Here is a 27,344-nt window from a genome sequence, read left to right on the forward strand (position 1 = left end):
GGGATGGCCTCTCCCAACAGAGCTCCCCTCACGAGTTCGAGCAGTGGAATGACAGCCAGGATTGTGTGCATCTGTGCACTGCTGGGAGACTGTAACATCAATTGCCAAACATTGTCGCTCAGGGTTTTGGAATATATATGTGTTTTTTATTCGAGTGAATATGCTTCCTTGCTTGCTATTTTGACTGTTGCTCACTATTTTGAATGTTACTAGCTATTTTGAATTATGTTACTTGCTATTTAAATGCTTGCTTGGTGTTTTGAATATTTTGCAACTTGGCCTAGAGGAACACTGCCTCATTCAGCTGTATTTATGTATCATTGAATGATAATTAAACTTGATTTGATTTTGATGTGTACAGGCGATGTTGTGTTGAATGAATGTTCTATTTATTCCGAAATTTTTAAGCTGGGGAGGACCTGTATGATAGAATAGAAGAACAATCCAGCACAGTTGGTTATTTGGTCCATCATACACGTTCTCATAATCCCAATCTTCTATAACTTGTTTATATTTGCAAATTATCCTCCTTTAAATATTCTTCCAGTTCCTTTTATAAAGTCAGTGTAGAATCTGCTTTCAGGAAGCTCAGTCCAGGTCAAGAAATTGGCTATATAACTTTTATCAAACTGAACATGTCCACGGACTGAACACAAATGGTCCACCAGGCAGTCTCCCAATTTGGATTTGGTTTCTCTGATGGAGAGATCACAATATGAATACTGAATTCAGTAAATTAGATTGGAAGAAGCACAAGTGAACCGATGCGTTTCTGGAAGGATTGTTTGGGTCCCTGGATGGCAGGAAGAGCTGCAAGGGCAGATGTTGCATAGGAAAGTACCACTGGCTGTGGAGTGGTAATCGGGAAGGAAGACTACACCAGGGAGTCGCTGATCACTTTGAAATGCGGCGTTGGGAAGGGGTATATATTCTTGATGGTGGAATTTCATTGTATCTGTTCTCGATGGTGGAATTTCATTGGAGCTGGCCGAAATCACAATGAATGATCTTTTGAATGTGATGGTTTGGGTAAGAAGGACTAGGGAAACTCTGTAAATTGTTCTGTCCAGGAGGAAAGTAGGTTTTTTAAAAAATTTTACTTAGAGATACAGTGTGGGACAGGAAGAGCAGAGTTGAAGGAAACAGTTTAGTATGATGCTGACTCTGTGTTAATCATTAACACACTAACTTATAGCCCTGCTAATTCCATTGCTGTGCTTTATTAGCTGTAACTTGAGGGTTAATCATAAACTCTTCTATCTTGGATAGTAGTAGACAATTGACAGTAACATTGTGCAAGGATGATTTGGACCCTCACTCTCCTTTCCTTCACATTTAAAGCAAACCGATATGTGTTCCAGGAATCTGTTTCCAGAGAGAGTATGAGACATGCCTAACTCCTTTGTTCAACTCCATTCAGGTTCCAAAACTTTTCTCCGGTGCTAGTTCATTGATATTCATTGTAAGAATACCCTTTCCCCTTCTCAGTCCATGTTGGAGAATGTCACTAAGTTTGCATCCAATAAGCACTCTTCCTTCGCCTAGACACGGTCCAGCTCCAACAGTACCCTTCCCTTCTTCAAATTCTACATGCTCGTTTCTGAGGATAGACTGAACCATTTTCTCACTATAAAACCCATGGATTTTGAGGCAATTGTACATTCTACATATACTATTCCATTCTTCCTGCTTCTGTTGCCATTGTATCCATCAGAGAACACAAACACCTTTCAAGCTTTCTCCTCAGCCAAGGATGCTCTTGCAGAATAAGGCCCTTGATTGAGCTCGCTTTCCATATTCCAATTCGCTTAGGCCGCTTTTCCTCTGCTCGTCACAGTTTGAAGCACATTTATTTTCCAAGTCTGTATACTAGATACAACCTTGAGATTTATCTCCTTACAGGTAGCCACAAAACAAAGAACCATTAAATAAAGAAGACCATCTAACACCCAATCTGTAGAGAAGAAAAACAAGTCATCCAAACAATAAAAGCAAGCAGGTAGCATTCAGGACTGAAGTCCACTGACCTTTTGGTCAGCACAGAGCCCAGTAAATGTAACAGAGCAGGAGCTGAACCACCCCGTCCTTTTTCTCCATCCCCGACACCCTGACCCTTTCAATCCAGCCCAGCACTTAACTCGTTGTCCAAACATTGGGTTCTATTGCTTCGTTACGCTCTGGGACCTGGACCCCAATGCCTCAACTTGGCCTGTAGCCGACCTTTCCACTTTGGCCCAGCACTTAGGTCGTCATCCAAACCTCGGGTTCTGTTGCTCCAATACATTCTGGGGCCTGGACCCTGCTGCCTGTACCTGACCTTTCCAACTCAGCCAGGCTCCACATTCAATGGATCATCCCCTGGCCGTTCCTTTACCTCAACATTACACTATCACCAGTCACATTGTCTCCCCGCTGTTTGAACAATCATTTTTACTAATAAGTCAGACCTTCCTCACTTTCCACGCCTTTGCATAAATGGCCAAAGTTTCTCTTTTGTCTCCAGCCTTTCTACAGTCCAGGGATGGGGACAGGGACACTAAGTATGATTTGCAGCTCTTCATAATGAAGTAGCCTTCATTAATCTGGATGGATGCCTTTTAAAACACAGGCAGATCAAACACAGAGTGAATGATTCCTTGCCCAAATGACTTTGTTCTGCACAGAAGCCACGACCAAGGCCTTCCATTTACTTGGCACCTTAATTCCAGATCTCACTGCCTCCCAATGAAGCTCAAAATAAATTCAAGTAACAGAACTTTATTGTCCCATGAAGCACAATCTAGCCTTCCAGACTCATTAATGAATCCAGCAACCTCCACTGTTACTTCTGTGATACCAGTTTACAACCCTTCTAGAACTTTTCTTCCTGTCCCACCATTGTTGTTTACTCCTCAACGTATTTTATTATTCATTTGTATTTAATTCTTTGCTGCCTTTCACTTGACTAAAGACCCTTCCTTTTCCCTTCTCCTGCCTCTGTACCTGTTTAGAATTTGCTACTCTTGAATTTAGTTCCATTTTGAATGACAGGTCAAGACAGGTCGAACTGATTGTCATATGCATAAATGCAGTGAGATGGAGGTACAATGAAAAACTTGCTTGCACAGGCACCTCTTATGATAGCAAGCCTAAGCTGGACTCCAAGAACTTTGGGTTCTGCAGGTCTGCCCCATCAGTGAGCTGCTCACTGGCAGAGGCGCTGGGCTGGGTGTAGGTCGTGTTGCTACCTGCTACAGGAAGGCATCGAAGGTGTCACAGCTGGACTGTGTAGGTGGTGTGCATTGTAACCTCGGGTGATCGTCTTGGATGTTTCTCTTGTGATTACAAGACCCTGTGGAACATTGATAGTGTGAGATGCTGCAGGCCTGTTTCCCTTGTCTGGTGGTGCGACAGATGGGGGGGGAGCTGCGTGGCCTCGGTCGTAGCAAGGACCAGGCCTCAAGCCGCAGGCTTGCCTGTTGTGCAGTCCAGGACAGGAGATTCCGGAGGCAGTGTAGCGTGGTGTCCGTGCTCGGTTGGGGACTGGCATAGATTTCCATGTTTCCAGTTTATTCCTGATCTTCACAAAGAGTTTTCTCCAGAGGCCAGCACCCACCATTAAGGCCCTCACCACCCTCTTCTCTCTGCTGCCATCAGACAGGGGGTACAGCAGCCTGAAGACCCACAGCTCGAGGTTTAACAACAGCTACCCTCTGTTACGTACCCCATAACTGGGTGTCTTACCAGCAAAGATAGAAGTGTCCATTGGAGTCTGGTGGTACTATTTTCAACAGTGTTTATTAGTAAAAATATACAAATCAATATCAATGCAAATATACAGATAATACACGTTAGCAATACTAAACCTAAAATGCGGGTATAATAATAATCAATAATAAAACAAGCTCTATCTTTGTCTAGGGGATAATGAATTGTCAGATGGAAATATAAAGTTCAGTTCAGTTCATGCAGGCTGCGGTAGTTGTCGGTCGATGTGTTGCAATTGTTGGAGAGAGAGAGAGAGAGAGACGAGAGAAAGAGAGCACGCAAACAGTAACAGCTATGGTCTTTGCCAACCTTCCTTTACGATTTCGATCCATCAATGTGTCGTTGTTGTGGCCATTCAAGTGTGACCCCTCCGTCCTTTAGCTAGACCGTTCTTCCGTGGTGGACTCGTCACCCAGGCAAGGGTGGACACACACACAAGCCCCCACCGGTCTCGCTATAAACATTGTGAGTTAAAATTTACCGACCCTTTGTTTGGTCTCTGATGTCCCACACTGTCTCATGGGTTTCTGCTGCTCACTAGCGTTTCTCCTGGTGCGTCTGAGGGGTGTCACCCCAGACCTCAATTTTATCCCCACTCACAGGGTCTCTGGTGTCAATCAGGTTTGAATGACTTAGACCATCAAACCAGCCCACTCTGGTTGCCCCCTGAGGGGTTTCAATGAATAGAACAGTACCAAGTAAACAATCCTTCTCCAAAAGACAATAGCAGTAAATCTCCTCTTTTGTCAGTAGGAGAAGTTCCACCTTGTGTACCTCTTAGCTGTGTCTCCCTCTCTCATTCTCCTTCATGAGCTGTTATCAATAACAACTGCCCTGGCAGATTTCCTTTTGTCTCTCTTACTTCCTTGTTAGCAGCATCAAAATAGTAGCGATTTGCAATTCTCCAAAAAAGGGGGGGGGGGAGCATGGGCCACTCTGCACCCTTCTGCCCATTGGAGTTGTTCATCCTTCGTAACACCCCCATCAGATTTTTGAACTGAAAAATCCTAATTCTACCTCAGAGCATACTTCCCTCCATTTGAACTGATGATGTTATGTTTACTGTTGTTTATTGTGTAGTGTAAGTTATGTATAATTTATTTTAATTTAAGGTTATTTAACTTACGTTGTCATGTTTGTGATGTGCTGTGGTGCTACTTTTATGATGTTATACTCTGGGTACTCTGGCCCTTGACAATAAACTTGAAATGGATCACTTTTAACCGAACACTATTCCCTCAGTTCTTTATGCTGGACAGTAACCAATAGCTTTAATTCGTCGAATGCATTAGCTGTTTCGGTTTAACTTGATGGGTTCCTTAGCCACTTCTCTAGGTTTCGCGAAGTGACAGAATGAACTCAGTTTTTAAGTTGCGAGACTTTGAATTACGGGCGCGGTGACGTGGCTGGACCACGGAGTTGGCGATCTCCAGCAGAGGGCATTGATAGAGACCGGAAACTTGTCACCGAGCTGTCAGTGAGCAGAAGGGTGGCTTTAAAACTGATCTGCCACGGGGTGAGTAAACCAGGGGGCTAATGGGAGGGAAGCGTCTGTTGCCCACTCGAGTTGCAGTGGCGCTGTGTGGAGACAGCGCTCACAGGAAACGCCCTTCAAAGCGAAACCATCGCTGAGTTGTAAACAAAATCCCCAGGAATCTTGTTTTGTGTGCCTCTGTAATTCATTTTGTATCGATTAATAATTCAATCCTTACGGTTGTTGTTGCGATAAAGCTTGAATCTCGTGTAGATAATAATAACAAAGCGTTGTTTGCAGTCGAGTAATTTAGTGATTGCAGCCCAACCCCCACCGTCATTCGACCAGAATCGCGATTATTATAAAGTGTAAGTAAATTAGAAATAAGATTTTTTTCCCGACATTGGGAACTCTTGTAGATACTCTAAGGACTTCGTAGATGTTAAACCTTCTTCCGATCTTCCCCCCACTCCCCCGGCCCTTGCAATTCAATTAATCACAATATGTGCGTTGCTGGGATGACGCTAGTCTCAGCTCTATGTCAAGCACAAAGTAATTCGGCCTCTGGGATTTACGGGAGAAATTCTTGGTGTGCACTCGCCACTTGACATCATAAAGTACTAAAGCACCAGAGCAGGGCCTTCAGCCTACCTCGTCCAAGTTTATCAAGATGGCCCCATTTGCCCAGGTTTCCCCCCCCCCAACCCCATCCCTCTAAACCCCTCCTTGCCCATGTATTTATCTAAATGTTCTTACTTTTCCCGTCACAACCACCTCCTCTGGCAGCTCATTCCACATATGAATGAAGATCTTATCCCTCAAGTCCCTTGTGAAGCAATCACCTCAAGCCTATAGGCTCTAGTTTTAGTTCCCCTTCCCTGGGGGGCAGGATTCTGGGACCAAGGACGACATCCAGCGCAGACTTAGCAAAGCCAAAAGCATCGTCAGATCATTGAGCAACATATGGGGATCCACCAAGTACGGCGTCCTCACCGAGTGACAGTGTAGGGTTCAGAATGCTGGTGCAGGATAAAGAGTGAACTTGCCAAGCTGTCATCATTCCACACCATGAGCCTCTGGAAGATCCTCTGTACCTTCTGGCTAAATAAGATCTCCAACTGTGTCCGACTCCTTCGGTGTCGCCAAGAGGACGTGTCCACGTTCATCATGAGGAAGCACTGGAGTTGGATTGTGCACGTGATGAGAGGAGAGGCCAACTCCATTGTCGAGACAGCACATCGTAAGACCCCTGAGGAGTGGGAGACCGAAGTCAACTTGGCGCTGTACCATGGAGGCAAAAATGAGGACCCTGAACCACACCTGGGGCACAGTAGAGAAGATGGCCAAGGACAGACGGAGATGGTGGGCCTTCACTGCTGCCCTAAGTACCAGTGGCGTAACGGGCAGTAAGTAAGTCCCCTGGGAAAAAAAAGACAATGTGTGTTCATCCCGTCTACACTCCTCATGATTTTACGCACCTCCTCAATCTCCTACATTCCAAGGAATGAAGTCCTAGCCTGCCCAACTTCTCTCTGTAACACAGCCCCTTGAGTTCTGGCAACATCATTGTAAAATTTTCTCTGCACGCTGAACTCTTTAAAGATGTCTTTCCTATAATAGAGCAATGAAAACTGTTGAGAGAACTTGGCCTTTTCTCTTTGGAGTGACAGAGGATAAGAGACAGAGATGTAAAAGATGATAAGAGGCATTGATTGTGTGGATAGTTGGAGGCTTTTTCCCAGGGCTGAAATGGCTGCCACAAAAGGGCACAGGTTTAAGGTGCTTGGAAGTAGCTACAGAGGAGATGACAGGGGTAAGTTTTTTACGCAGAGAGTGGTGAGTGCTTGGATTGGGCTGCCAGCAATGGTGGTGGAGGCGGATATGATTGGGTCTTTTAAGAGACTCCTGGACAGGTACATAGAGCTCAGAAAAATAGAGGGTTATGGGTAATTTCTAAGGTAAAGACAAATTGGGCACAGCTTTGTGGGCCGAAGGGCCTGTATTGTGCTGTAGGTTTTCTGTGTTTCTACGAAACACATTCAGGTGAGGGCAAGTCAGAAGACATGGCTTACCGCAGAGGTCTGTGCATGGCTGAGGGATTGTGATGCTGCCTTTAGATCGCGGGCTGCAACAGCTCTCTGGGAAACAAGAACTCTGCTTTCCTGCTCTATCAGGAAGGCAAAATGAGAACATCCTCAGAGAACTGACAGCCACCTCTGCGACACCAGAGACACCAGGCACATGTGGCAGGGATCTAGAGGATGACAGACTACAAGTCTACCCTGTGCGTTAGTGACCAGGATGCTTCTCTCCCTGAGAGGCTGAATGACTTCTACACCCGGGTTGATGAGCAGAACAAAGTGCTGGTGAGGCAGACACCCTCCCCCCAGGGGAGCAGACACTCAGTCTGGCTGAAGCTGAGGTGAGGAAGACTCTGGCCAGAGCCATCCCACACAAAGCTGCAGAGCCCAATAATTTACCAGGCCGGGTTCTGAAAGACTGTGCAGCCCAGCTGACGAGGTGCTGAAGGATATACTCAACATCTCTCTGGAACACTTTGCCCCTCGGTTTTCAAGGCAGCAACAGTAACCTGCCTAAATGACTATCGTCTGGTGGCGTTAACACTTACCATTATGAAATGCTTTGAGTGACTGGTCATAGAGCACGTTAAAGCCTTCCTCCTGGCTGCACTGGACCCATTCCAGTTCACTTATTGCTCAAATCAATCCAGTGACGATACAATAGCCTCTGCACTCCACTCTGTCCTGTCCCACCTGGGAAATGGGTCTCATGTGCCAGAATGCTGTTTATCGACTTCAGTTCAGCATTCAACACTATCCTATCCCAGAAACTGGTGGGGAAACAGTCCATTCTGGGCCTCAGCAACTCCCTCTGCAACTGGATACTGGACTTCTTAACTGTAAGGCCACAGTCAGTCCGTGTGGGCAGCAACGTCTCTACGCTGAGCACTGGTCCTCCCAAGGCTGTATGCTCAGCTCGAGGCTGTTCATACTATGACCGGGGCCTATGACTGTATCGGATCCAAGCTCAACCCATGTCTTCAAGTTTGCGGATGACACAACAGTGGCTGGCCTCATCAAGAATGATGACGAGACGGAGTATAGAGAGGAAGTGGAGTAACTGGTGGATTGGTCTGAGAAAAGCATGGAGAAGACAAAGGGAATCATTGTGTACTTGAGGAAGGTGCAGATGAACCATCCCCTTCTGCGAATGTTCATAGGACACTCAAAGCTGCTGCGCAGGTTGACCGTGTGGTTAAGAAGGCATTCGGTGCATTGGCCTTCATCAATCGTGGGTTTGAGTTTAGGAGCCGAGAGGTAATGTTACAGCTGTATAGGACCCTGGTCAGACCCCACTTGGAGTACTGTGCTCAGTTTTGGTCACCTCACTACAGGAAGGATGTGGAAACTGTAGGATGATAGACAGCTGTGGGTGACCCGAGGTAATTTCTAAAGTAAGTACATGTTCGGCACTGCATTGTGAGCTGAAGGGCTTATATCGTGCTGTAGGTTTTCTATGCTCTATGATACAGAGGAGATTTACAAGGATGTTGCCTGGATTGGGGAGCATGCTTTATGAGAATAGGTTGAGTGAACTCGGCCTTTTCTCCTTGGAGAGACGGAGGATGAGAGGTGACCTGATAGAGGTGTATAAGATGATGCAAGGCATTGATCATGTGGATAGGCAGAGGCTTTTTCCCAGGGCTGAAATGGCTAGCACGAGAGGGCACAGTTTTAAGGTGCTTGGAAGTGGTACGGAGATGTCAGGGGTAAGTTTTTTACACAGAGAGTGGTGAGTGTATGGAATGGGCTGCCGGCGGCGGTAGTGGAGGCGGATATGATAGGGTCTTTTAAGAGACTCCTGGATAAGTACATGGAGCTTAGAAAAATAGAGGGCTATGGGTAACTTCTAAAGTAAGTACGTGTTCGGCACAGCATTGTGGGCCGAGTATCCTGTATTGTGCTGTAGGTCTTCTATTTCTACATGGCTCCTCCGTAGAGAGAGTTAAGTGTACCAAGTTCCTGGGAGTTCACATCTTGGATGACCTCACCTGGTCCCTTCATATCACCTCCCTGAACAAGAAGGCAGAGCAGTGCTTCCATTTCCTAAGAACATTGAGGTAAGCATGGCTCCTCCACCCCCTTCTTCACAGGAGCACAATTGAGAGCATCCTGACAAGTTACATCTCTATATCTGGTGTGGGAGCAGTCGAGCAGCGGACCAGAAGTCCCTACTAAGGATTGTGAGAACAGTTGAGAGGACCACAGGGGTCTCCCTACCGTCCATCGGGGATATTTATCAGGAGTGCTGTGTACACAGAGCCCTTAGTATTATTAAGGATCCCACCCATCCGTCCAGCAACCTCTTTGACTTTCTACTATCAAGCAGGAGACTATGATGCATAAAAACAAGAACAGTCAGGATGAGAAACAGTTCCTTCCCTCGGGTCATTAGGCTTCTGAGCTCCCTGTCGCATCGTTTTCGAAGTTTCACAGGTTGATCTGTTCTGTACCTTACAATATTTAATATTAATGGACTTCAGTTTGTTGTTTATGTGTGATTCATCTGTAGATTTTATCCTCACCTTCATAAGTTATTGTGTGTTATGTGTACCACTATGCTTTACATCCAGATTCAGAGAAATGTCTAGTTTCTATATGATTATATATGTTATATACATGTATATAGTTAAATGACAGTTAACTTGGCTTGAGTCACTAAAATGATAATGTGGCATCTTGCACACAGCAGCTGAAAGTCCAGTGTGAGATTTATGATGTATGTGAGCACATCTGTAAGGAAGGTTAATGAGTACACAGAAATAAACTCAGAATAAAACCATCAAAGTAATTAGCAAAGATCAGACATTACAAAGTTCATTATGTTAGTCACATATCAACATATAAATCTCATCTTAGAGATTTTATGAGCATTAGATATTGTTGTTTGAAAATTTAACAGAATTACAATAAAAATATATTTATTCAGTGAAATATTTTTAGTTTCTCAAATGAACAAAATTCAAATTTTAAAACAAATTGAGTTTTAAAATTTGAATTATCCAGTATATTATATTAAGCAACATCCTAAATAACACTAGGTATATAGAAAATGCTGTTACCAATGATTGGATTAGCAGATAATATATAACCATCTAATCATATAACAATTACAGCACGGAAACAGGCCATCTCGGCCCTTCTAGTCCTTGCTGAATGCTTAATCTCACCTAATCCCACTGACCCGCACTCAGTCCATAACCCTCCATTCCTCTCCTGTCCATATACCTATCCAATTTTACTTTAAATGGCAATACTGAACCTGCCTCAACAACTTCTACTGGAAGCTCATTCCACACAGCTACCACTCTCTGAGTAAAGAAATTCCCCCTCATGTTACCCTTAAACTTTTGCCCCCTAACTCTCAACTCTTGTCCTCTTGTTTGACTCTCCCCTACTCTCAATGGAAAAAGCCTATCCACGTCAACTATCCCCCTCATAATCTTAAATACTTCTATCAAGTCCCCCCTCAACCTTCTATGCTCCAAAGAATAAAGACCTAACTTGTTCAATCTTTCCCTGTAACTTAGGTGCTGAAACCCAGGTAACACTCTACCAAATCTTCTCTGTACTCTCTCTATTTTGTTGACATCTTTCCTATATTTCGGTGACTAGAAATGTACACAATACTCCAAATTTGGCCTTACCAATGCCTTGTACAATTTTAACATTACATCCCAACTCCTTTACTCAATGCTCTGATTTATAAAGGCCAGAATACCAAAAGCTTTCTTCACCACCCTATCCACATGAGATTCCACCTTCAGGGAACTATGCACCATTATTCCTAGATCACTCTGTTCTACTGCATTCTTCAATGCCCTACCATTTACCATGTCTGTCATATTTGGATTATTCCTACCAAAATGTAGTAAACACTTAATCAGCATTAAACTCCATCTGCCAGCATTCAGCCCACTCTTTGTACTGGCCTAAATCTCTCTGCAAACTTTGGAAACCTACTTCATTATCCACAACGTCTCCTACCTTAGTATCATCTGCATACTTACTAATCCAATTTACCACCCCATCATCCAGATCATTAATGTATATGACAAACAACATTGGACCCAGTACAGAGCCCTGAGGCACACCACTAGTCACCAGCCTCCAACCTGACAAACAGTTATCCACCACTACTCTCTAGCATCTCCCATCCAGCCACTGTTGAATCCATTTTACTACTTCAATATTAATACCTAACGATTGAACCTTCCTAACTGACCTTCCATGCGGATCCTTGTCAAAGGCCTTACTGAAGTCCATATAGACAACATCCACTGCTTTACCCTCGTCAACTTTCCTCATAACCTTTTCAAAAAATACAATAAGATTTGTCAAACATGACCTTCCACGCACAAATCCATGTTGACTGTTCCTAATCAGACCCTGTCTATCCAGATAATTATATATACCATCTCTCAAAATACTTCCAATTAATTTACCCACCACTGACGTCAAACTGACAGGCCTATAATTGCTAGGTTTACTCAGAAAACTTTTTAAACAATGGAACCACATGAGCAATACGCTAATCTTCCGGCACCATCCTCGTTTTTAATGACATTTGAAATATTTCGATCAGAGCCCCTGCTATTTCTACACTAACCTCCCTCAAGGTCCTAGGGAATATCCTGTCAGGACCTGGAGACTTATCCACTCTTATATTCCTTAAAAGCGCCAGTATTTCCTCCTCTTTAATCATCATAGTTTCCATAACTTCCCTACTTGTTTCCCTCACCTTACACAATTCAATATCCTTCTCCTTAGTGAATACCGAAGAAAAGAAATTGTTCAAAATCTCCCCCATCTCTTTCGGCTCCACACATAGCTGTCCACTCTGATTCTCTAAGGGACCAATTTTATCCCTCACTATCCTTTTGCTATTAATATAACTGTAGAAACCCTTTGGATTTATTTTCACCTTAATTGCCAAAGCAACCTCGTATCTTTTAGCTTTTCTAATTTATTTCTTAAGATTCTTCTTACATTCTTTATATTCCTCGAGCACCTCATTTACTCCATGCTGCCTATATTTATTGTAGATACCTCTCTTTTTCCTAACCAAGTTTCCAACATCCCTTGAAAACCCTGGCTCTTTCAAACTTTTAACCTTTCAACCTAACAGGAACATAAAGATTCTGTACCCTCAACATTTCACCTTCAAATGACCGCCATTTCTCTATTACATCCTTCCCATAAAACAAATTGTCCCAATCCACTCCTTCTAAATCCTTTCGCATCACCTCAAAGTTAGCCTTTCTCCAATCAAAAATCTCAACCCTGGGTCCAGTCCTATCCTTCTCCATAATTATATTGAAACTAATGGCATTGTGATCACTGGACCTGAAGTGCTCTCCAACACATACATCCGTCACCTGACCTATTTCATTCCCTAACAGAAGATCCAACACTGCCCCTTCTCTGGCTGGTACCTCTATGTATTGCTGCCAAAAACTATCCTGCACACATTATACAAACTCCAAACCATTCATCCCTTTTACAGTATGGGCTTCCCAGTCTATTTGTGGGAAATTGAAATCTCCCACAATCACAACCCCGTGCTTACTACAGATATCTGCTATCTCCTTGCAAATTTGCTCCTCCAATTCTCGCTCCCCATTAAGTGGTCTATAATACACCCCTATAAGTGTTACCTCACCTTTCCCATTCCTCAATTCCACCCAAATAATATCCCTAGACGAGCCCTCTAATCTATCCTGCCAGAGCACCGCTGTAATATTTTCTCTGACAAGCAGCGCAACACCTCCCCCTCTTGTCCCTCCAATTCTATCACGCCTGAAGCAATGAAATCCAGGAATATTTAGTTGCCAGTCACACCCCTCCTGCAACCATGTTTCTTACAATGCTCCTAGCATTAAAATAAATGCATTTAAGAAATTCTCCACCTCTTCCTCTCTGTTTATCACAGTACAAAGAACTTTACTGTTTTCTTTTTCTTCCTTCATTTACCACTTCATCTGACAGCTCATTCCACACTCCCATCACTCTCTGTGTGAAGAAGCCCCCCCTAATGTTTCCCTTAATCTTTCCCCCCTTCACCCTTAACCCATGTCCTCTGGATTTTTTCTCCCCTAGCCTCAGTGGAAAAAGCCTGCTTGCATTCACTCTATCTATACCTATCATAATTTTAGATACCTCTATCAAATCACCCCTCAATTTTCTACACTCCAGGGAATAATGTCCTAACCTATTCAATCTTTCTCTGTAACTCAGTTTCTCAAGTCCCGGCAACATTCTTGTAAACCTTCTCTGCACTCTTTCAACCTTATTAATATCCTAGAGATGCAGAGTAATCACCCACTATTGGATTTGCAATAGCATGCACCCTGTGACTGTATTGTCCATCATCAAAAGTATCAGGACAGACTGTGAAGGCTGGGTCCTCAAGGGCAGGGCTGCCAGACTGGGCCTGCAGCTGACAGTGAGTGAATCAATTCAAGAGGTAAGTCTACATAACCTCATCATCACCAAGCTACCCATGGCATGAACATCTGTCCAAGGTAAAATTCGTATTAGTGACCGTTATAGACAGGCAAGAGGGTTATGCAAGGATTTCCAGCATTTAGAACTGGGCAATGTGGCCCTGCTAAGGTGGATGCATACATCTAATGCACAAAAGAATTTAAACTTGGCACTAAAGGTTGTCACCCTCTACTTCTTTGGCATGTTGAGTATATTTCATAATCATACACAATCATATTTCCTTTTCTAGCATCTGATGTGGAAAGTTTTGACAACATGGAGTTTGCTATCTTTTGTCTGTAGATTTTAGAAGTGGTTTATTTATACTGTTTTTATTGAAGAAATTATTGATTCACTATGTTGAATTCCAAAGAAGCAAAGGACGTGAAGCACAAAAGAACAGATAGTTCATTTAAAGCAGAATGGCTCAATGAAACAGTAGAAACTGCTACACTGAAAGCTCATGAGGTCAGGACCATACAGCTACAAGAAATATTTATGTACAATACAGAGATTGGTGTTGGCTGCAGATACTGTCACAATGCAAAAGTTGCTGAAGAATTTGCAAATGGGAAAATGTGGAGTGATATCTGGAAACTTGACTTTTTAAACCATCATTTAGCAAGCATCTCACATATGGACGGTATGCAAAAGCTCCGGTGAGAAAATCCTTCATTACCCGCTATAGGCCTGCTATGTACGTTTTGTGAGAGTGCAGATGAACAGGAACACAAATTATCAAACCCAGAGGAGATGGAAGTTCTTATTGACAATGTTTGCTATCTGCTAAAATGGATATACCTCTATATATAAAATTCAGAGTGCACATGACATTGTCACTGGGCAACAAACTGCACAGCACAAGATTTTTGTGCACACTGGTTATTACAAATCAGAGGGAACATTGGAACTAGGCAGCTAAAGGTAGGGACTTACTGGTGGACAGAAGGTTTAAACTGGCCAGAATTAGAAGAGTACTGTAGTTGGAGGATTGTTGCTCTGGGGTGAGTAAGTATTTGAGCACGGGTTATTTTTAATTTAACACTTTGCTGGTCTGAGAGTCAACATACGTCATTACAAACGAGAGTTTGTATGACTTAGAATTGGGAGTTACGATAGACCAATCATCATTCCCTCAAGTGCGTGAAAGCTTTAGGGAAGCTTAAACTTGCCTACCTTGTCAAAAGCTACTTTTCTGGCACTAACAGTCGTAACAAAATTAAACGGATGTTCATAACAGCAAATGAATTCATATGTACTTCTATAGTCAAAATCTGTTTCCGAAAGTCACAAATAAATTCACTATACCTTATTTCCTGAACCCTTTCTGTTCCTTATAGTGACTAGATTGTCTGTTGTAGTATAAAATAATCGGGTGCCTCTACCTTCCTTCATTTATGTCAAAAGTGGGGATGCTTGCTGATGATTGCACAATGTTCAGCCTCAGACAATGAAGCAGTTAACATCCAAATGCAGCAAGATCGGGATAATATCCAGCTCTGTAATATTCCTCCCACACGTGCTAGACAATATCAGTACCTAGTGAAAGAAAATCTAACTATCATCCCTTGACATTCAATGCCATTGTCATCACTGAATCCCCCACTAGAGACAACGAGCAAGTCAGGGACTACTTCAGCCAGTAATTCAGCTCCCAACTCTCCAAAGCCTGTCCACATTATGCAAAGTTCAAATCAGGAGCGTGGTGGAATACTCTCTACTTGCCTGGACGACTACAACTTCAACAGCAGTTAAAAATGTCGACACTATGCAGGACTAGCAACCTGCCTGATAGATGGCCGTCCACACAACCATTGACTCGTTCTGTTTTGACTCACCATAGCAGCAGCTTATACCATACAGAGGATGCACTGCAGGAGCCAACCAAGACTCCTCAGGCAGCACCTTCCAGACCCAGGATTTCTACCGGCTAGAAGCACACGGGCAGCGAAAGCTTCGGAACACCACCACTTGGAGGTTGCCCTCCAAGCCAAATATTATCCTGACTTGGAAACCTGTTGTTGTTCCTTCCTGGAACCTGGAGCTCCCTCCCTAACAATCCTGTAGGTATCTACAGGTGTCCCCCGCTTTACAAATGTTCGCTTTATGCCACTTCGCTTTTACAAAAGACCTACATTACTAACCTGTTTTTGCATTACTAAGAGGATTTTCGCTTCTACGAAAATTTTTCCTGTATAAATTAATGGTTCTTCACTTTACACCATTTTGGTTTAAGAAAGGTTTCATAGGAATGCTCTACCTTTGTAAAGGTGGGGTTGGGGGGGGGGGGGCGACTTGTATTCATGTGCTGCCTGGCCTGCTGAGGAATTCCATCACCTCAGTTTTTTATTGTTAAATTGTAACTTCTCATGAAGCAGCACTCCAGAAGAGGGAGTAAATGAGAAGGGGGGGGGGAATATAAAATTAAAGTAGCTATGGAGTTAGCAATATATTGATTATTTAAACCATCAATTTTGTTAAAATTCTGCCCAGGAGTTTAATGAAATGCTAAGTCATGCATTGCCGAAATGTACCGGATCTTTACATTTAGCTTTAATGATACCGTCTTTCTCATTTACAGGAAGTTAGCTGCTTAGCTGGAGTTTCACACGAGGCTGCACTGAAAGCAATTTTAATTTTCATTCTCTGACTGGGATCGCCTCCATTTCCACAATTCAGGGCTCAGCCTGTGAGATCCTGGCAGAGCTCAGCCTAGGAAACTAACTGCTTTGACTTTCAGTGTCAAGAGGGTTAAGGGCTTTTATTGGTCTAAACCACGCACTCCACCTTAATGAAATAGCTTAATAACTTGTGTTGAATGATTTATGGTTGCTCTGGTGATTCATCACAAGGCAAAGTAGTACTGTACAAAGACACTGACTTTATCACCCTGTGCCAACTACACCACACTCATTAGATCTCTAATTCTCTTTTTACAGCAAAATGAGCTTCACTGGCAAGTATGCATTGGAAAGTCAGGAAAACTATGAAGAGTTTATGAAAGCTTTAGGTAAGGAGTGCTTGTCGTGATGCCATCATTTGGATCAAACAGATAACAGTTTCAGCATTCTGCGATTCTCATAATTTAAAGGAGTGCCATGGCATAAATCTTTTAGAAAGGCCTAGTACCTGTGTGTGTGGATGATGTTCTTGAGAGGTAGGTGTATTTAAATTCAGAAAATTGTGGACTTTTCTCTCTCTCTGATCATGATGACCTATCTATCCAGTGAGTAGCTTACCCATTAAAGAGTGGTTTCAGTTCAAACTGGTCCACGCTGACTTAGCTAATGTTTGATACAGTGTGCTAAGTATGTAACAATTAGGTCGGGGAAGGCTACATTTAGCCAAAGATTTCGGTAGCTATTAAAAGCTGGTTTTTCTCATGGTGTGCAAGCACATATAAATTGAATCTGTGGTGAATCAGCTATTTCATGCATGTAGTGTTGCTTGTTTAACAGGACTTATCAACATTAATAATCTTTCAAGTCCATACATAGCATTGTCAATCATGATTTTTTGCAAAGGAGGAAACAATGAGTAAAGAGAAAAAAGTCTCCCGTATTTTCTTTTTCGATGGCACTGATGAATAAATCTGGCCCAGGAGGATGAGTGGCACTTTTTAAATATACAAAGAATTAGGTAATGAGTCCAGGTGGATAGGTAATTCAAAGAACCCTTCATGTGTTTGACTAAGTATTTCTCTTCCAAGCTGTAATAATCTACTTTGTGCAAAAACAAGAATTCCATTTATTGCAAAATAGTGTGTGTATGCATGCACGTGTGCGCATGTGTGTGTGTGTGTGTCTTCCACAGAGCAACAAGAACAATGTTTTCCATCTTCACATTAATTTAGCCAAGTTTTTGTGTTAAGCATTATGTGACTTTTGCTTTCCTCTTTCAGAATCAGAAGCAGGTTTACTATTGACTTGCATGACATGAAATTTGTTGTTTTCCAGCAGCAGTATAATGCAAAGCCAGAAAATTAAAATAAATTACAAAATAGATAAATAGTGCAAAAATAAATAATGAGTTAGTATTCATAGGTTCATGAACCATACAGAAATCTTATGGCAGAGGGGAAGAAGCTGTTTCTGAATCATTGAGTAAGGGTCTTCAGGCTTCAGTACCTCCACCCCAATGGTTGTAACTTGCTGAGAATCCTTAATCATGGATGCTGCCTTCAAGGCACTGCCTCTTGAAGGTATTCTCAGTGGTACAGAGGGTTGTGCCCATGATGGAGCTGGCTAAGTCTACAACCCTCTGCAGCCTTTTGCAATCTCGTGCATTGGAGCTTCTGTACCAGGCTATGATGGAACCAGCAAGAATGCGCTGCACCATCTATCAAATGAAATTTGGTGACGTAACTCCTCCTGCAGTAGAGCCACTGGCATGGTTTCTTTGTGATTACATCAATGTGTTGGCCCCAGGACAGATCCTCTGAGGTGTTAACACTCTGGAACTTAAAGCTGCTCACCCTTTTCACCCCTGACCCCTCCAGGTGGTCTGGCGTGTGTTCTACCAACTTCCGCTTCCTGATCCACAATCAACTCCTTAGTCTTGCCGCACTGAGTGAAGTTGTTCTTTCCAAAAGAACCAAGTAACCTGCCTGGCACATGGCTGGAACATTCACCCTAATGAAGTTTGTCTCTTTGTGATTGTCTTTAAACTTACTCCCCTACTTTTCCATTTATACCTCTGCCTTTCTTCAGAAATGTAACCAGAGCTTCTAGTTGCCCTTTATAGCACCTGCACCATAACTGTTGTCTGTTTCAAATCATGTCCCAGAAATTATTGGCGGGAAGGAGAGGATATTAAGGCATTTCATTATGAAAGGTAAAAGATCTTGGGCTGGATTTTGACGATAAATACACTTTTCTAAATGTATTTTATGATCATAAGACACAGGAGCTGAATTAAGCCTTTTGGTCCATCAATTCTTCTCCTCCATTCCATCATGGCTGATTTATCTTCCCTCTCAACCCCATTCTCCTGCCTTCTCATAACCTTTGACACCCTTACTAATCAAGAACCTATCAACCTCCACTTTAAGTATACCCAATGACGTGGCCTCCAAGTCGGTCTGGAGCAGATTCGCCATGCTCTGGCTAAAGAAATTCCTCCTCATCTCTTTTCTAAGGGGACATCCTTGTATTCTGAGGCTGTGCTCTCTTGTCCTACACTTCCCCTACTATAGGAAACATTCTTTCCTTGCTACCCTATCCTGGCCTTTCAATATTTAGTAGGTTTCAATGAGATCTTCCCCTCATTCTTCTAAACTCTAGCAAGTATAAGCCCAAAGCCACCAAGCTCTCTTCATACATTAACCTTTACCTTTCCAGGATCGTGCTCATGAACCTGCTCCGGATCCCATCTGTGGATATTCTAAATTTGGCCGCAGATGTGCCATATCGGACAATATTCTCTGAAGATCAATGTGCCTGCAGTTCACTAGAATTTCAGCTGGTTAATCTGGGTGCAGAAGCCAAGACACTAATGATATTAATGGGGTTTATTGGGCTACAGGGACGGAAGTTAAGGGGGATTATACCCTTTTCAAGTATTTATTTATGCATTGCTTTGTATATTTAATTATTTTAAATGTTTGTTGATTTACTAAATTACTTTTATTTTAATTTGAAGGATTTCACTGTTTCTACCTTGACAGCTGGCAAAGCACAAGGCATGGTTTTGCTGGCTGATAAAGCTTTCATGGGCAGTTTGGAGGTTAATACAAGCTGAGCTGTTACTCAGGTGTCATCACAGGAGTTTGGGATGTTTCAGGCTTCTGCACTCAAAGCAGGTAAAGTCTGTCAAACCAGGCTGGCAAACATTAGCTGCTCCCCCCATAACCCCTAAAACTTTTCATTTTCTGCTGCATCAGGTTTTCCATAAAGCATCATTTTAGAAACAGCACTGAGATTCCACAGTTATTTTTGTCTCATCTCCCTTCATATTTCCACCAAGTCCTGTCGTGCTGGCCTGTCTCACTTTATTTTCCTTGTCTCTTTCCTTATCTCCCATTCACTGCTTGCTCTATGCCCCTCAGCCTTTAGATTTCTCTCCTCTCCAGTTTGTCCTTTAAAACATGTGCACAGGTTAATTTATTATTTTACTTTTGCGTACGTGTAGTTTGTGTTGTAATGTGAACAGAGTCACCAGAGGCACACTGAAGCTGGTGGATACAGAAGTGTTTTTTTCAACAGAATGAGACAGTGTGGCAGAAGAGTCCTATTTGACCCAATATTACGTGGCATTGTATAGCTAAAGTTCAAAGATAACAGCAGGACAATTCTGTAGTAACAATGTACCTACAATGCTTCCATTGAATTACATATAATTTTCACATCTCCTTCTTTGCACCCACACTCCAGACACCCAAAATGAACTTTAATCAGCATTGTCTGGTTTTTAATTAACTGGTGTCCATAGCTCCAGCTATCTGTTGTCCAGGGCTGTATTATAAATTTAATCTACCTTCCACATTCAGGTCTAAAGATTGGTTGCTGAAGTTATACCCCAACTCCAGAATATGCCCTAACAATTTGTTTTTAGTTCGGTTTCAGATCCAATGGGTGATTTATATTCTTCTCTTCTATTTGAGGGATCTATTTACAGAGGATTCCCTGACTGGTGGTAGAGTTGGTAACAGAAAAAAGGAGTAATGATATTAAAGGACATTGATTGGTGTAATGATTAAGCAAAACTGGGGTAGATGGATTTCAGATATGCGTGATGTCACCCATTTTGAGCCTCAACAGGATAGTTATGAACATTAGGTATTGAAAATCTAGAATGAGCAGCAATCCACAGAGATTTAGGATACTATGTGCATTAAAGTATGAGTTATATAAAAAAAACTCACTCATTTTTAGAATCTTCCCCTTTATAACTACAGTGGAAAACAGAGAAGGAAGTTTTGCTTCAGCTATACTATGGAGCAGAACTGGGTTAATACATACAGCTCTAGAGTAATATTCCTAAAGAATCATGTATAGTTATAGACTCTGCACCTCATAAAGAATATGTTGGCTTAGGAGAGGGTGCTGGGTAATTTTACCAGAATGTTGCCAGGATTAAACCACTTGTAGAGGTTACGCAAATGGGGCATGGGCCATCTTGAATACAGATGGTTAAGGTGTGGTTTCATTGAAGGATTTAAGATTTTGAAAATAATTGAGAGGGCAGATAAATGTGTCTTGTTCACTGATGAAGAAATTTTGATGAGTATTTGATTTTAAAAATATCATTTGGGTTACTAAGAAGAGAAATGCTCAGAAAAGGCTTTTCCACTTAAAGTTGTCAGAAATATGTTCCCATGTTTTAATATATAAAGTAGAAGATAATGAGCTGAGATAATATTTTAAAATGGAAATAACTCGTACAGCGTGTAGCTGGGATGGTTGATGATTGGGTTGGGTTGTACTCTGAACTTGGCAATCCATTTGCAAATGTTTCGTCACCACATGAGGAAACATCATCAGTGCACTGTTCATTTGTGATGTAGCCTCTGAATGCTCAGCCTCTTATATACCTATAAGGCCCACAAATGAACAGTGCACTGATGATGTTTCCTCGTATGGTGACGAAATGTTTGCAAGTGGATTGCTAAGTTTGGAATAAAACCCAACCCAAGTGATAATTTAAAATCTATGGGGATAGTTATTCACAAGCCAAGGGCATCAAAGGATGTGGAAACAAGTGGGTGGAGAGTTTGGATGATCTTCAGTAATGATCTTGTCAAGTGGCTGCAAAAGACAGTGTCATCCGTTCCTTTTCTTTTCATTTAATCCCTTGAGAAAATCCTTTCCCATTTTCCAGGCCAGCTTGTGGCAATAGCATAGCATTTTTCAAACAGCTATTGAGCTCTTTCAGCAAGGACTGATAAGTATTAGCAAAAGAAATATCTGTTTTCTTGTGCCTCTGTCTTGACATTTTACTTCTTCGATTCTTTTCACTTTCCCCCTGCATCTTCTGCTAATGGTGTTGAAGTTCATATCGATAACAAAACGATGATGTAAAGAGCAGTCCATCAGTACTTCTAGATAGTCTAGATAGTCAGGGTTAGGGTGGATAGAGACACCCTCCCAGGATGGAAATGTGAAGTCCAAAAGGGCATGACTTTAACGCATGAGGGAAAATTTAATGGCGACGTGGGGAGGCAAGCTTTTTTTACACAAAAAGCAAGAGGTGCCTTGAAAGCATTTCCAGAGGAGGTGGTGGAAGCAGATACAATAGCAACATTTAAGAGACATCTATGCAAGCACCTGAATAGGCAAGGAACGGAGGGATATGGATGAGCAGGCTGATGAATTAATTTATTTGTCATCAGAGTCAGTAGGGCAGAATCCCTGTTCCTGTGCTGTATCTATCACACTGTTTGTGAATGACTGTAGACCTTGGTGACTTATGCAAGAAGTTCCCTTTCAGGGGCAATTATTACTTCTGACATTAGTTCAATAGTTTATTTCATTCACCCATAACCTACAGCCACCCCTTTCAATCTCCCCAGTGTAGGGTTGGCAACAAGGGCTATCTGTACAGCTGGAAGTTTCACCTGGTGACTTTTCTCCTTCAACAGCCCCACTTAATTAAGCAGCCCCTTCCTCTATATCTGTAACATAACAAAAACAAAGCCCAGTGTCTTACAAGGGGTGATTGATATGTTTGTGGCCTAAGGTAGAAGGAGATGAATTATACAGCTCTCTTTACATGCACTTGTAGTTCAGCTCTTTGAGTGATTATGCAGAAAGTTTGAAGTTAATAACTCATCAGAATATCTCACTGGGGTGATTGATAAGTTTGTGGCCTAAGGTAGAAGGATGTGAGTTATTAACTTCAAACTTTCTGCATAATCACTCAAACAGTTGACCTACATATCTTGAGACATTTAAGAATTGAGTGACCAGTCTGTGACCATAAGTGTGTAAGTATTTGTCTATACTAGCCCTAGTTCTGAACAACTTATCATTAGCTCTGCTGGACCTTTGGAAACTTCATTTTAATATTATCTCCTCCTCTGCCCTTTACGCCACTGGGCAGCAATGAAGGTCCCCCATCTCTGTCTGTGAGGCTCATGAAAATGAAGTGGATATGTCAATTGTATTACTATTAGTAGGGCTTGCCATTAATTTGACACATTGTTCATCACTCAGATCTACCTGAAGATGCCATTGAACGTGGGAAGAATGCAAAGTTTAACACAGTGGTTGTCCAGAATGGGGATGAATTTACATGGTCACAGATTTATCCATGCCATACTACAACCAATCAATTTACTGTGGGGAAAGAATCTGAAATTGAGATGCTGAACTGTGAAAAAGCCAAGGTAAAGCTGAAAGTTAAAAACTGAAGAATTAAATTTCACTTTTGCTTCAATATTGCATTCACCTTTAATGAGTTGGAACTCTTTGCACATTGCCCTTTTATTACCCCATTGAATTAACCATTTGCGAGCCTCGGCATGGAGATCAATGAGACGAAAGATCTGCAGTTACCATACTGTCTGTCGTATCCGAAGTAGTGGAGTGTGGTGGGTGCAGGCTTAGAGGGGATAAGCACCCACTCCCTATTTAAATGCCCTCAATGGTGTGCATCTCAAATAGCTTCTGACAACCAAGTCCAGTTCCTGGCCTCCATGTGTGGCTTAGTTACTAAGCCCGGTGGAATTGTTTCTACTGACAGGAGAAGGGGCAAAGGTGGGTTATTGGTACCTTAAAACCAGCCGCTTTGAGCAGACGGGGCTCATCAGCCATGGTTGGCAGCTCATCTAGGAGAAACAAAACTGATCTCAAACCTCCGCTGCGTTGCAGCTGTACCCAATCATGGGGAGGCTTCAGGAGTAAAACCTGGAGAAAAATCCAGAGCTTAAGTCCCTAAATCAGTCCTGCACTGAGTTCAATGCTGACTGGCAACTCTTGCGATGCTGCACGTGCCAAACTGTATCTGCCATTCCTCTGGATTCATTGGCTGCTTGGAGAGGGGGAGCCTTTACGTAGGCAACAGCTTTCCCTTTATATTGTACTCCTAGGCTTGCGTATCGACCTTTACGCAAACAGCTGGGATGCAGCATCCACGGTCATCCCCAAGACAGGTTTGGACTTCCTAACATCCACCGTTGGGGTTGTGATCTGAGAGAATGTTAACCTCACACAAGGGCGGAGAATGCTAAGGACATGTCTAACATCGTTATTGGCTGAAATGGTCTAATTCTATATGTGGAGAGGTTCACATTCATGTCTTGCAATTGAGAAGCTGTAGGTGAAACTTGTTGCAGAAGGTTGTTCTCCCATCAGATGCAGTTAAGGTGAGAATAGTAAAAACAATATCACGTTCTGCAGTTATCTCAGTTTTAACAATTCCTCCCCTATAAAGTGTTAGATTGTACATGGGACACAAAGCTACTGTGCAGGTATTGTAAGGTAAATGACAATGACTTTTGCTGCAGATCAGCTGGAGTGCCACATAATTCTCCTTACTTCGGGATAGCTAGAGTAGCATTGGAGGCAGCTCTGAAAAGTTAATTGGCTTGGATCCAGAAGAAAATAGGATTGGTCTGTAGATGAGAGATTACCTTGTTGATGGAGTGCAACAGGGTGCATGCTGAGAAAATGTCTCCCCTTGTGGGCAATGAGTGAGAGACACCAATTCAGAATAAAAGGTTGCCTATTTTCAATGGACCTGAAATGATTTTGTTTTCCACCTGAGGGTTGTGAATCTTTGGGATTCTCTACCCTAGAGGATTGTGAAGGGTAAATACTTGAATACATTCAAAGCCAAAGCCAAGATAAATCATGTTTGGTCTACTGGGAACAGGTAGGAATATAGGGTGAAGAGCAAGTTAACATTACCCAAGTTCTTATTGATTCGCAGAGTAGGATGAGGGCAGGGCAAAAGGCCTTCCCCTTCCATTTCCGGTGGAGTTGCTCCATTTGAGGTGAGGATCAGGGTGCATGTAAGGGGAAGTATCGCTGGACACGAGGGAGGAAAGTGTAGTAGGTTTGCTAATGGATTTGATATAGATGGTTGAAGGAGGTTCAGGTGAAAATTATGTTTTGGTGCATATTATTTGAGGTGATTGTCTTCTTCTATGCTGCAAAGTCTTTAATAAAATTGAGTGATGTTGTTTGCTTCTCTCCAGATTACCGCAAAAATCGAAGGAGGAAAACTCGTCATGAAATTTCCTAATTATATGCATACCATTGAGATTGAAGGAGACAAGTTGATTGAAGTGAGACACCTTTTTCTGAAGTTTTAACTATTTAAATGTTGTTAATTTTTCACAGAAAATTTGTGTTGTTGCACTAAGGTTAATAACTAATATGTGAACTTCTTATTCACAACAGACATCAGTGTCCGGCAATATCACTTTAAAAAGACTCTACATGAAAACAGCTTAAGAAGATGAAGACAGAATCTGGTAGAAGATAGAACAATTCTGCAGGAAAAAAACTAATTCAGGATATTACATTTATTTCCATGTAAAGTGCATGGTTATATCACAGATTAAAATAAAAGTTGTTCCTTAAAAAAACTGCGATTTTTTTTTCCATCGCTTGCATGAAGTCCAGAAAAACAAATAATTAAATCTATGTGACCTTTATGCTAAACTTGTTCTCTTGAAATTTTATCCTCACACAGAATAGCTTAAAAATAACTTCTGCTTCTGTGCTTTTGGGATGCACCTCTTATAGTGGAGGACCAGCAGATGAATGAGATGTGCACAGTTCGTATGTGCAGGCAGGTTCCATCAGTTACTATGTCTGCACACTGATAAAAGGGAATGATTACAGAATCTTTACCTGCCATGCACGTTTTTTTTTCATCCAAAGCTTCTGCCGTTCAATCTGAATGGACCTTGCGAATGGTAAACAAGAGAAAGTATGCAGACAGTGGAAATCCAGAGCAACACACACAAGATTCTGGAGGAGCTCATCGGGTCAGGCCCGAAAAGAGTACAGTCGAAGTTTCGTGCTGAGACCAGTCCTTCTGAAAGTTCTTGGCTGGAAACTTGCAAAGGGTATTGTGCATGGCTAATGCATGTTCTGTTAGTTATTATCTATGTATGTTGATAAGAGCAAATTACAGAAGTTTTTCTTTTAACCGTTCAAATGCCAATCATTAATATACAATTTCAGACATAATCAGTCACTAATCCCATTTTACAAACTATATTCAAAAACGCTAAAATTTGAGCAGTGATGCAATACAGGTGATAGTTTAAGTGCAAAGTTCCTGACTGCATTTCAGAATCAGAATCAGCTTTATTATCACCAGTACGTGACATGAAATTTGTCAACTTAGCAGCAGTTCAATGTAATATATAATCTAGTAGAGAGAGAAAAATAATAATAATAAATAAACAAGTAAATCGATTACGTATATTGAATAGATATTCAAAAATGTGCAAAAACAGAAAATACTGTATATTAAAAAAGTGAGGAAGTCATGCGTATACAGAGAGTAGAGCGTTCCTAAGCCATGTCAGGAAATTGACAGGCTCCCCTGCTTCCTACCCGAAGCTTCAGCATATCGATCCATGGATCGGATCTGCATTTAAGTGTCCCTGGAAATACAGGAGCTGGAGTAAGTCTTACCGTTTCAATTTCTGATGATTACATTTTCCCAAAGCAACCTCAATAAGTAGCTTGCAGGCTAAAACTTTTCAACAATTTGTAAGCTGCTCTGAAGGTCATGCAATCCAGTCCCACGTGCCCTAAACAAGCTGTAAACAGTCTGCAGTACAGCAGAGGAACGCTGAGATAATGGTCTGCCCGCAGAAATGATGCCTTTTCCAAACGATGCAGTGTGGCTGGTGCTGTAATCCATTTATCTTGGGAATACCACCAATATGCTCTGCAAGTTTTCACAACACAGATTTCCAGCCAGTTTTTTTGGCCAATTTTTACTTTGCTTCTTGCAATTTCAAAGGAGATAGGAGACAATATCAGACACAGGGCAACTCTGGCAGGGTTTACAAGACACTACTTCCTACAAAGTGAAGCCCAATGGCATGAATGGCAGCAATGCTTCACTACCGGATGAACTCAATGCCTTCTATGCCCGCTTTGAAAGGGAGAACACAACTACAGCTGTGAAGATCCCTGCTGCCCCTAATGATCCTGTGATCTCCGTCTTAGAGGCTGATGTTAGGCTGTCTTTCGCAAGGCGGAAGGTCCTGATGGAGTACCTGGTAAGGCTCTGAAAACCGGTGCCAACCAACTGGGGGAAGTATTCAAGGACATTTTCAACCTCTTACTGCTATGGGCAGAAGTTGCCACTTGCTTCAAAAAGGCAACAATTATACCAGTGCCTAGGAAGAATAATGTGAGCTGCCTTAATGACTATCACCCAGTAGCACTCACATCGACAGTGATGAAATGCTTTGAGAGTTTGGTCATGACTAGACTGAACTCCTGCCTCAACAAGGACCTGGACCCATTGCAATTTACCTATCACCACAATAGTCAATGGCAGATGCAATCTCCATGGCTCTTCACACAGCTTTAGACCACCTGGACAACATAAACACCTATGTCAGGATGTTGTTCATCAACTAT

General features: G+C 42.2%; 1 protein-coding gene across 3 annotated transcripts in view; it reads left to right on the forward strand.

Moving 5' to 3' along the window:
- LOC132405386 (gastrotropin-like) overlaps positions 1-25,318 on the forward strand; it is a 189,214-nt gene extending 163,896 nt beyond the window's left edge. Inside the window, exons 1-5 of one of the 3 annotated variants that reach the window (XM_059990147.1) lie at positions 5,116-5,263; positions 16,728-16,798; positions 22,941-23,113; positions 24,926-25,015; positions 25,131-25,318. In XM_059990147.1, coding sequence (XP_059846130.1) covers positions 16,732-16,798; positions 22,941-23,113; positions 24,926-25,015; positions 25,131-25,184 — 384 coding nt within the window. In that variant the 5' untranslated portion in view covers positions 5,116-5,263; positions 16,728-16,731 and the 3' untranslated portion in view covers positions 25,185-25,318. Of the gene's footprint in view, positions 1-5,115; positions 5,264-16,727; positions 16,799-17,698; positions 19,589-22,940; positions 23,114-24,925; positions 25,016-25,130 lie in introns of those variants that run through there. The other 2 variants (XM_059990148.1, XM_059990149.1) reach the window with 2 other exon arrangements.
- The last annotated feature ends 2,026 nt before the right edge of the window (positions 25,319-27,344 follow it).

The sequence above is a fragment of the Hypanus sabinus genome, chromosome 15 (assembly GCF_030144855.1).
Source record: "Hypanus sabinus isolate sHypSab1 chromosome 15, sHypSab1.hap1, whole genome shotgun sequence".
In the NCBI taxonomy this organism is placed as follows: Eukaryota; Metazoa; Chordata; class Chondrichthyes; order Myliobatiformes; family Dasyatidae; genus Hypanus; species Hypanus sabinus.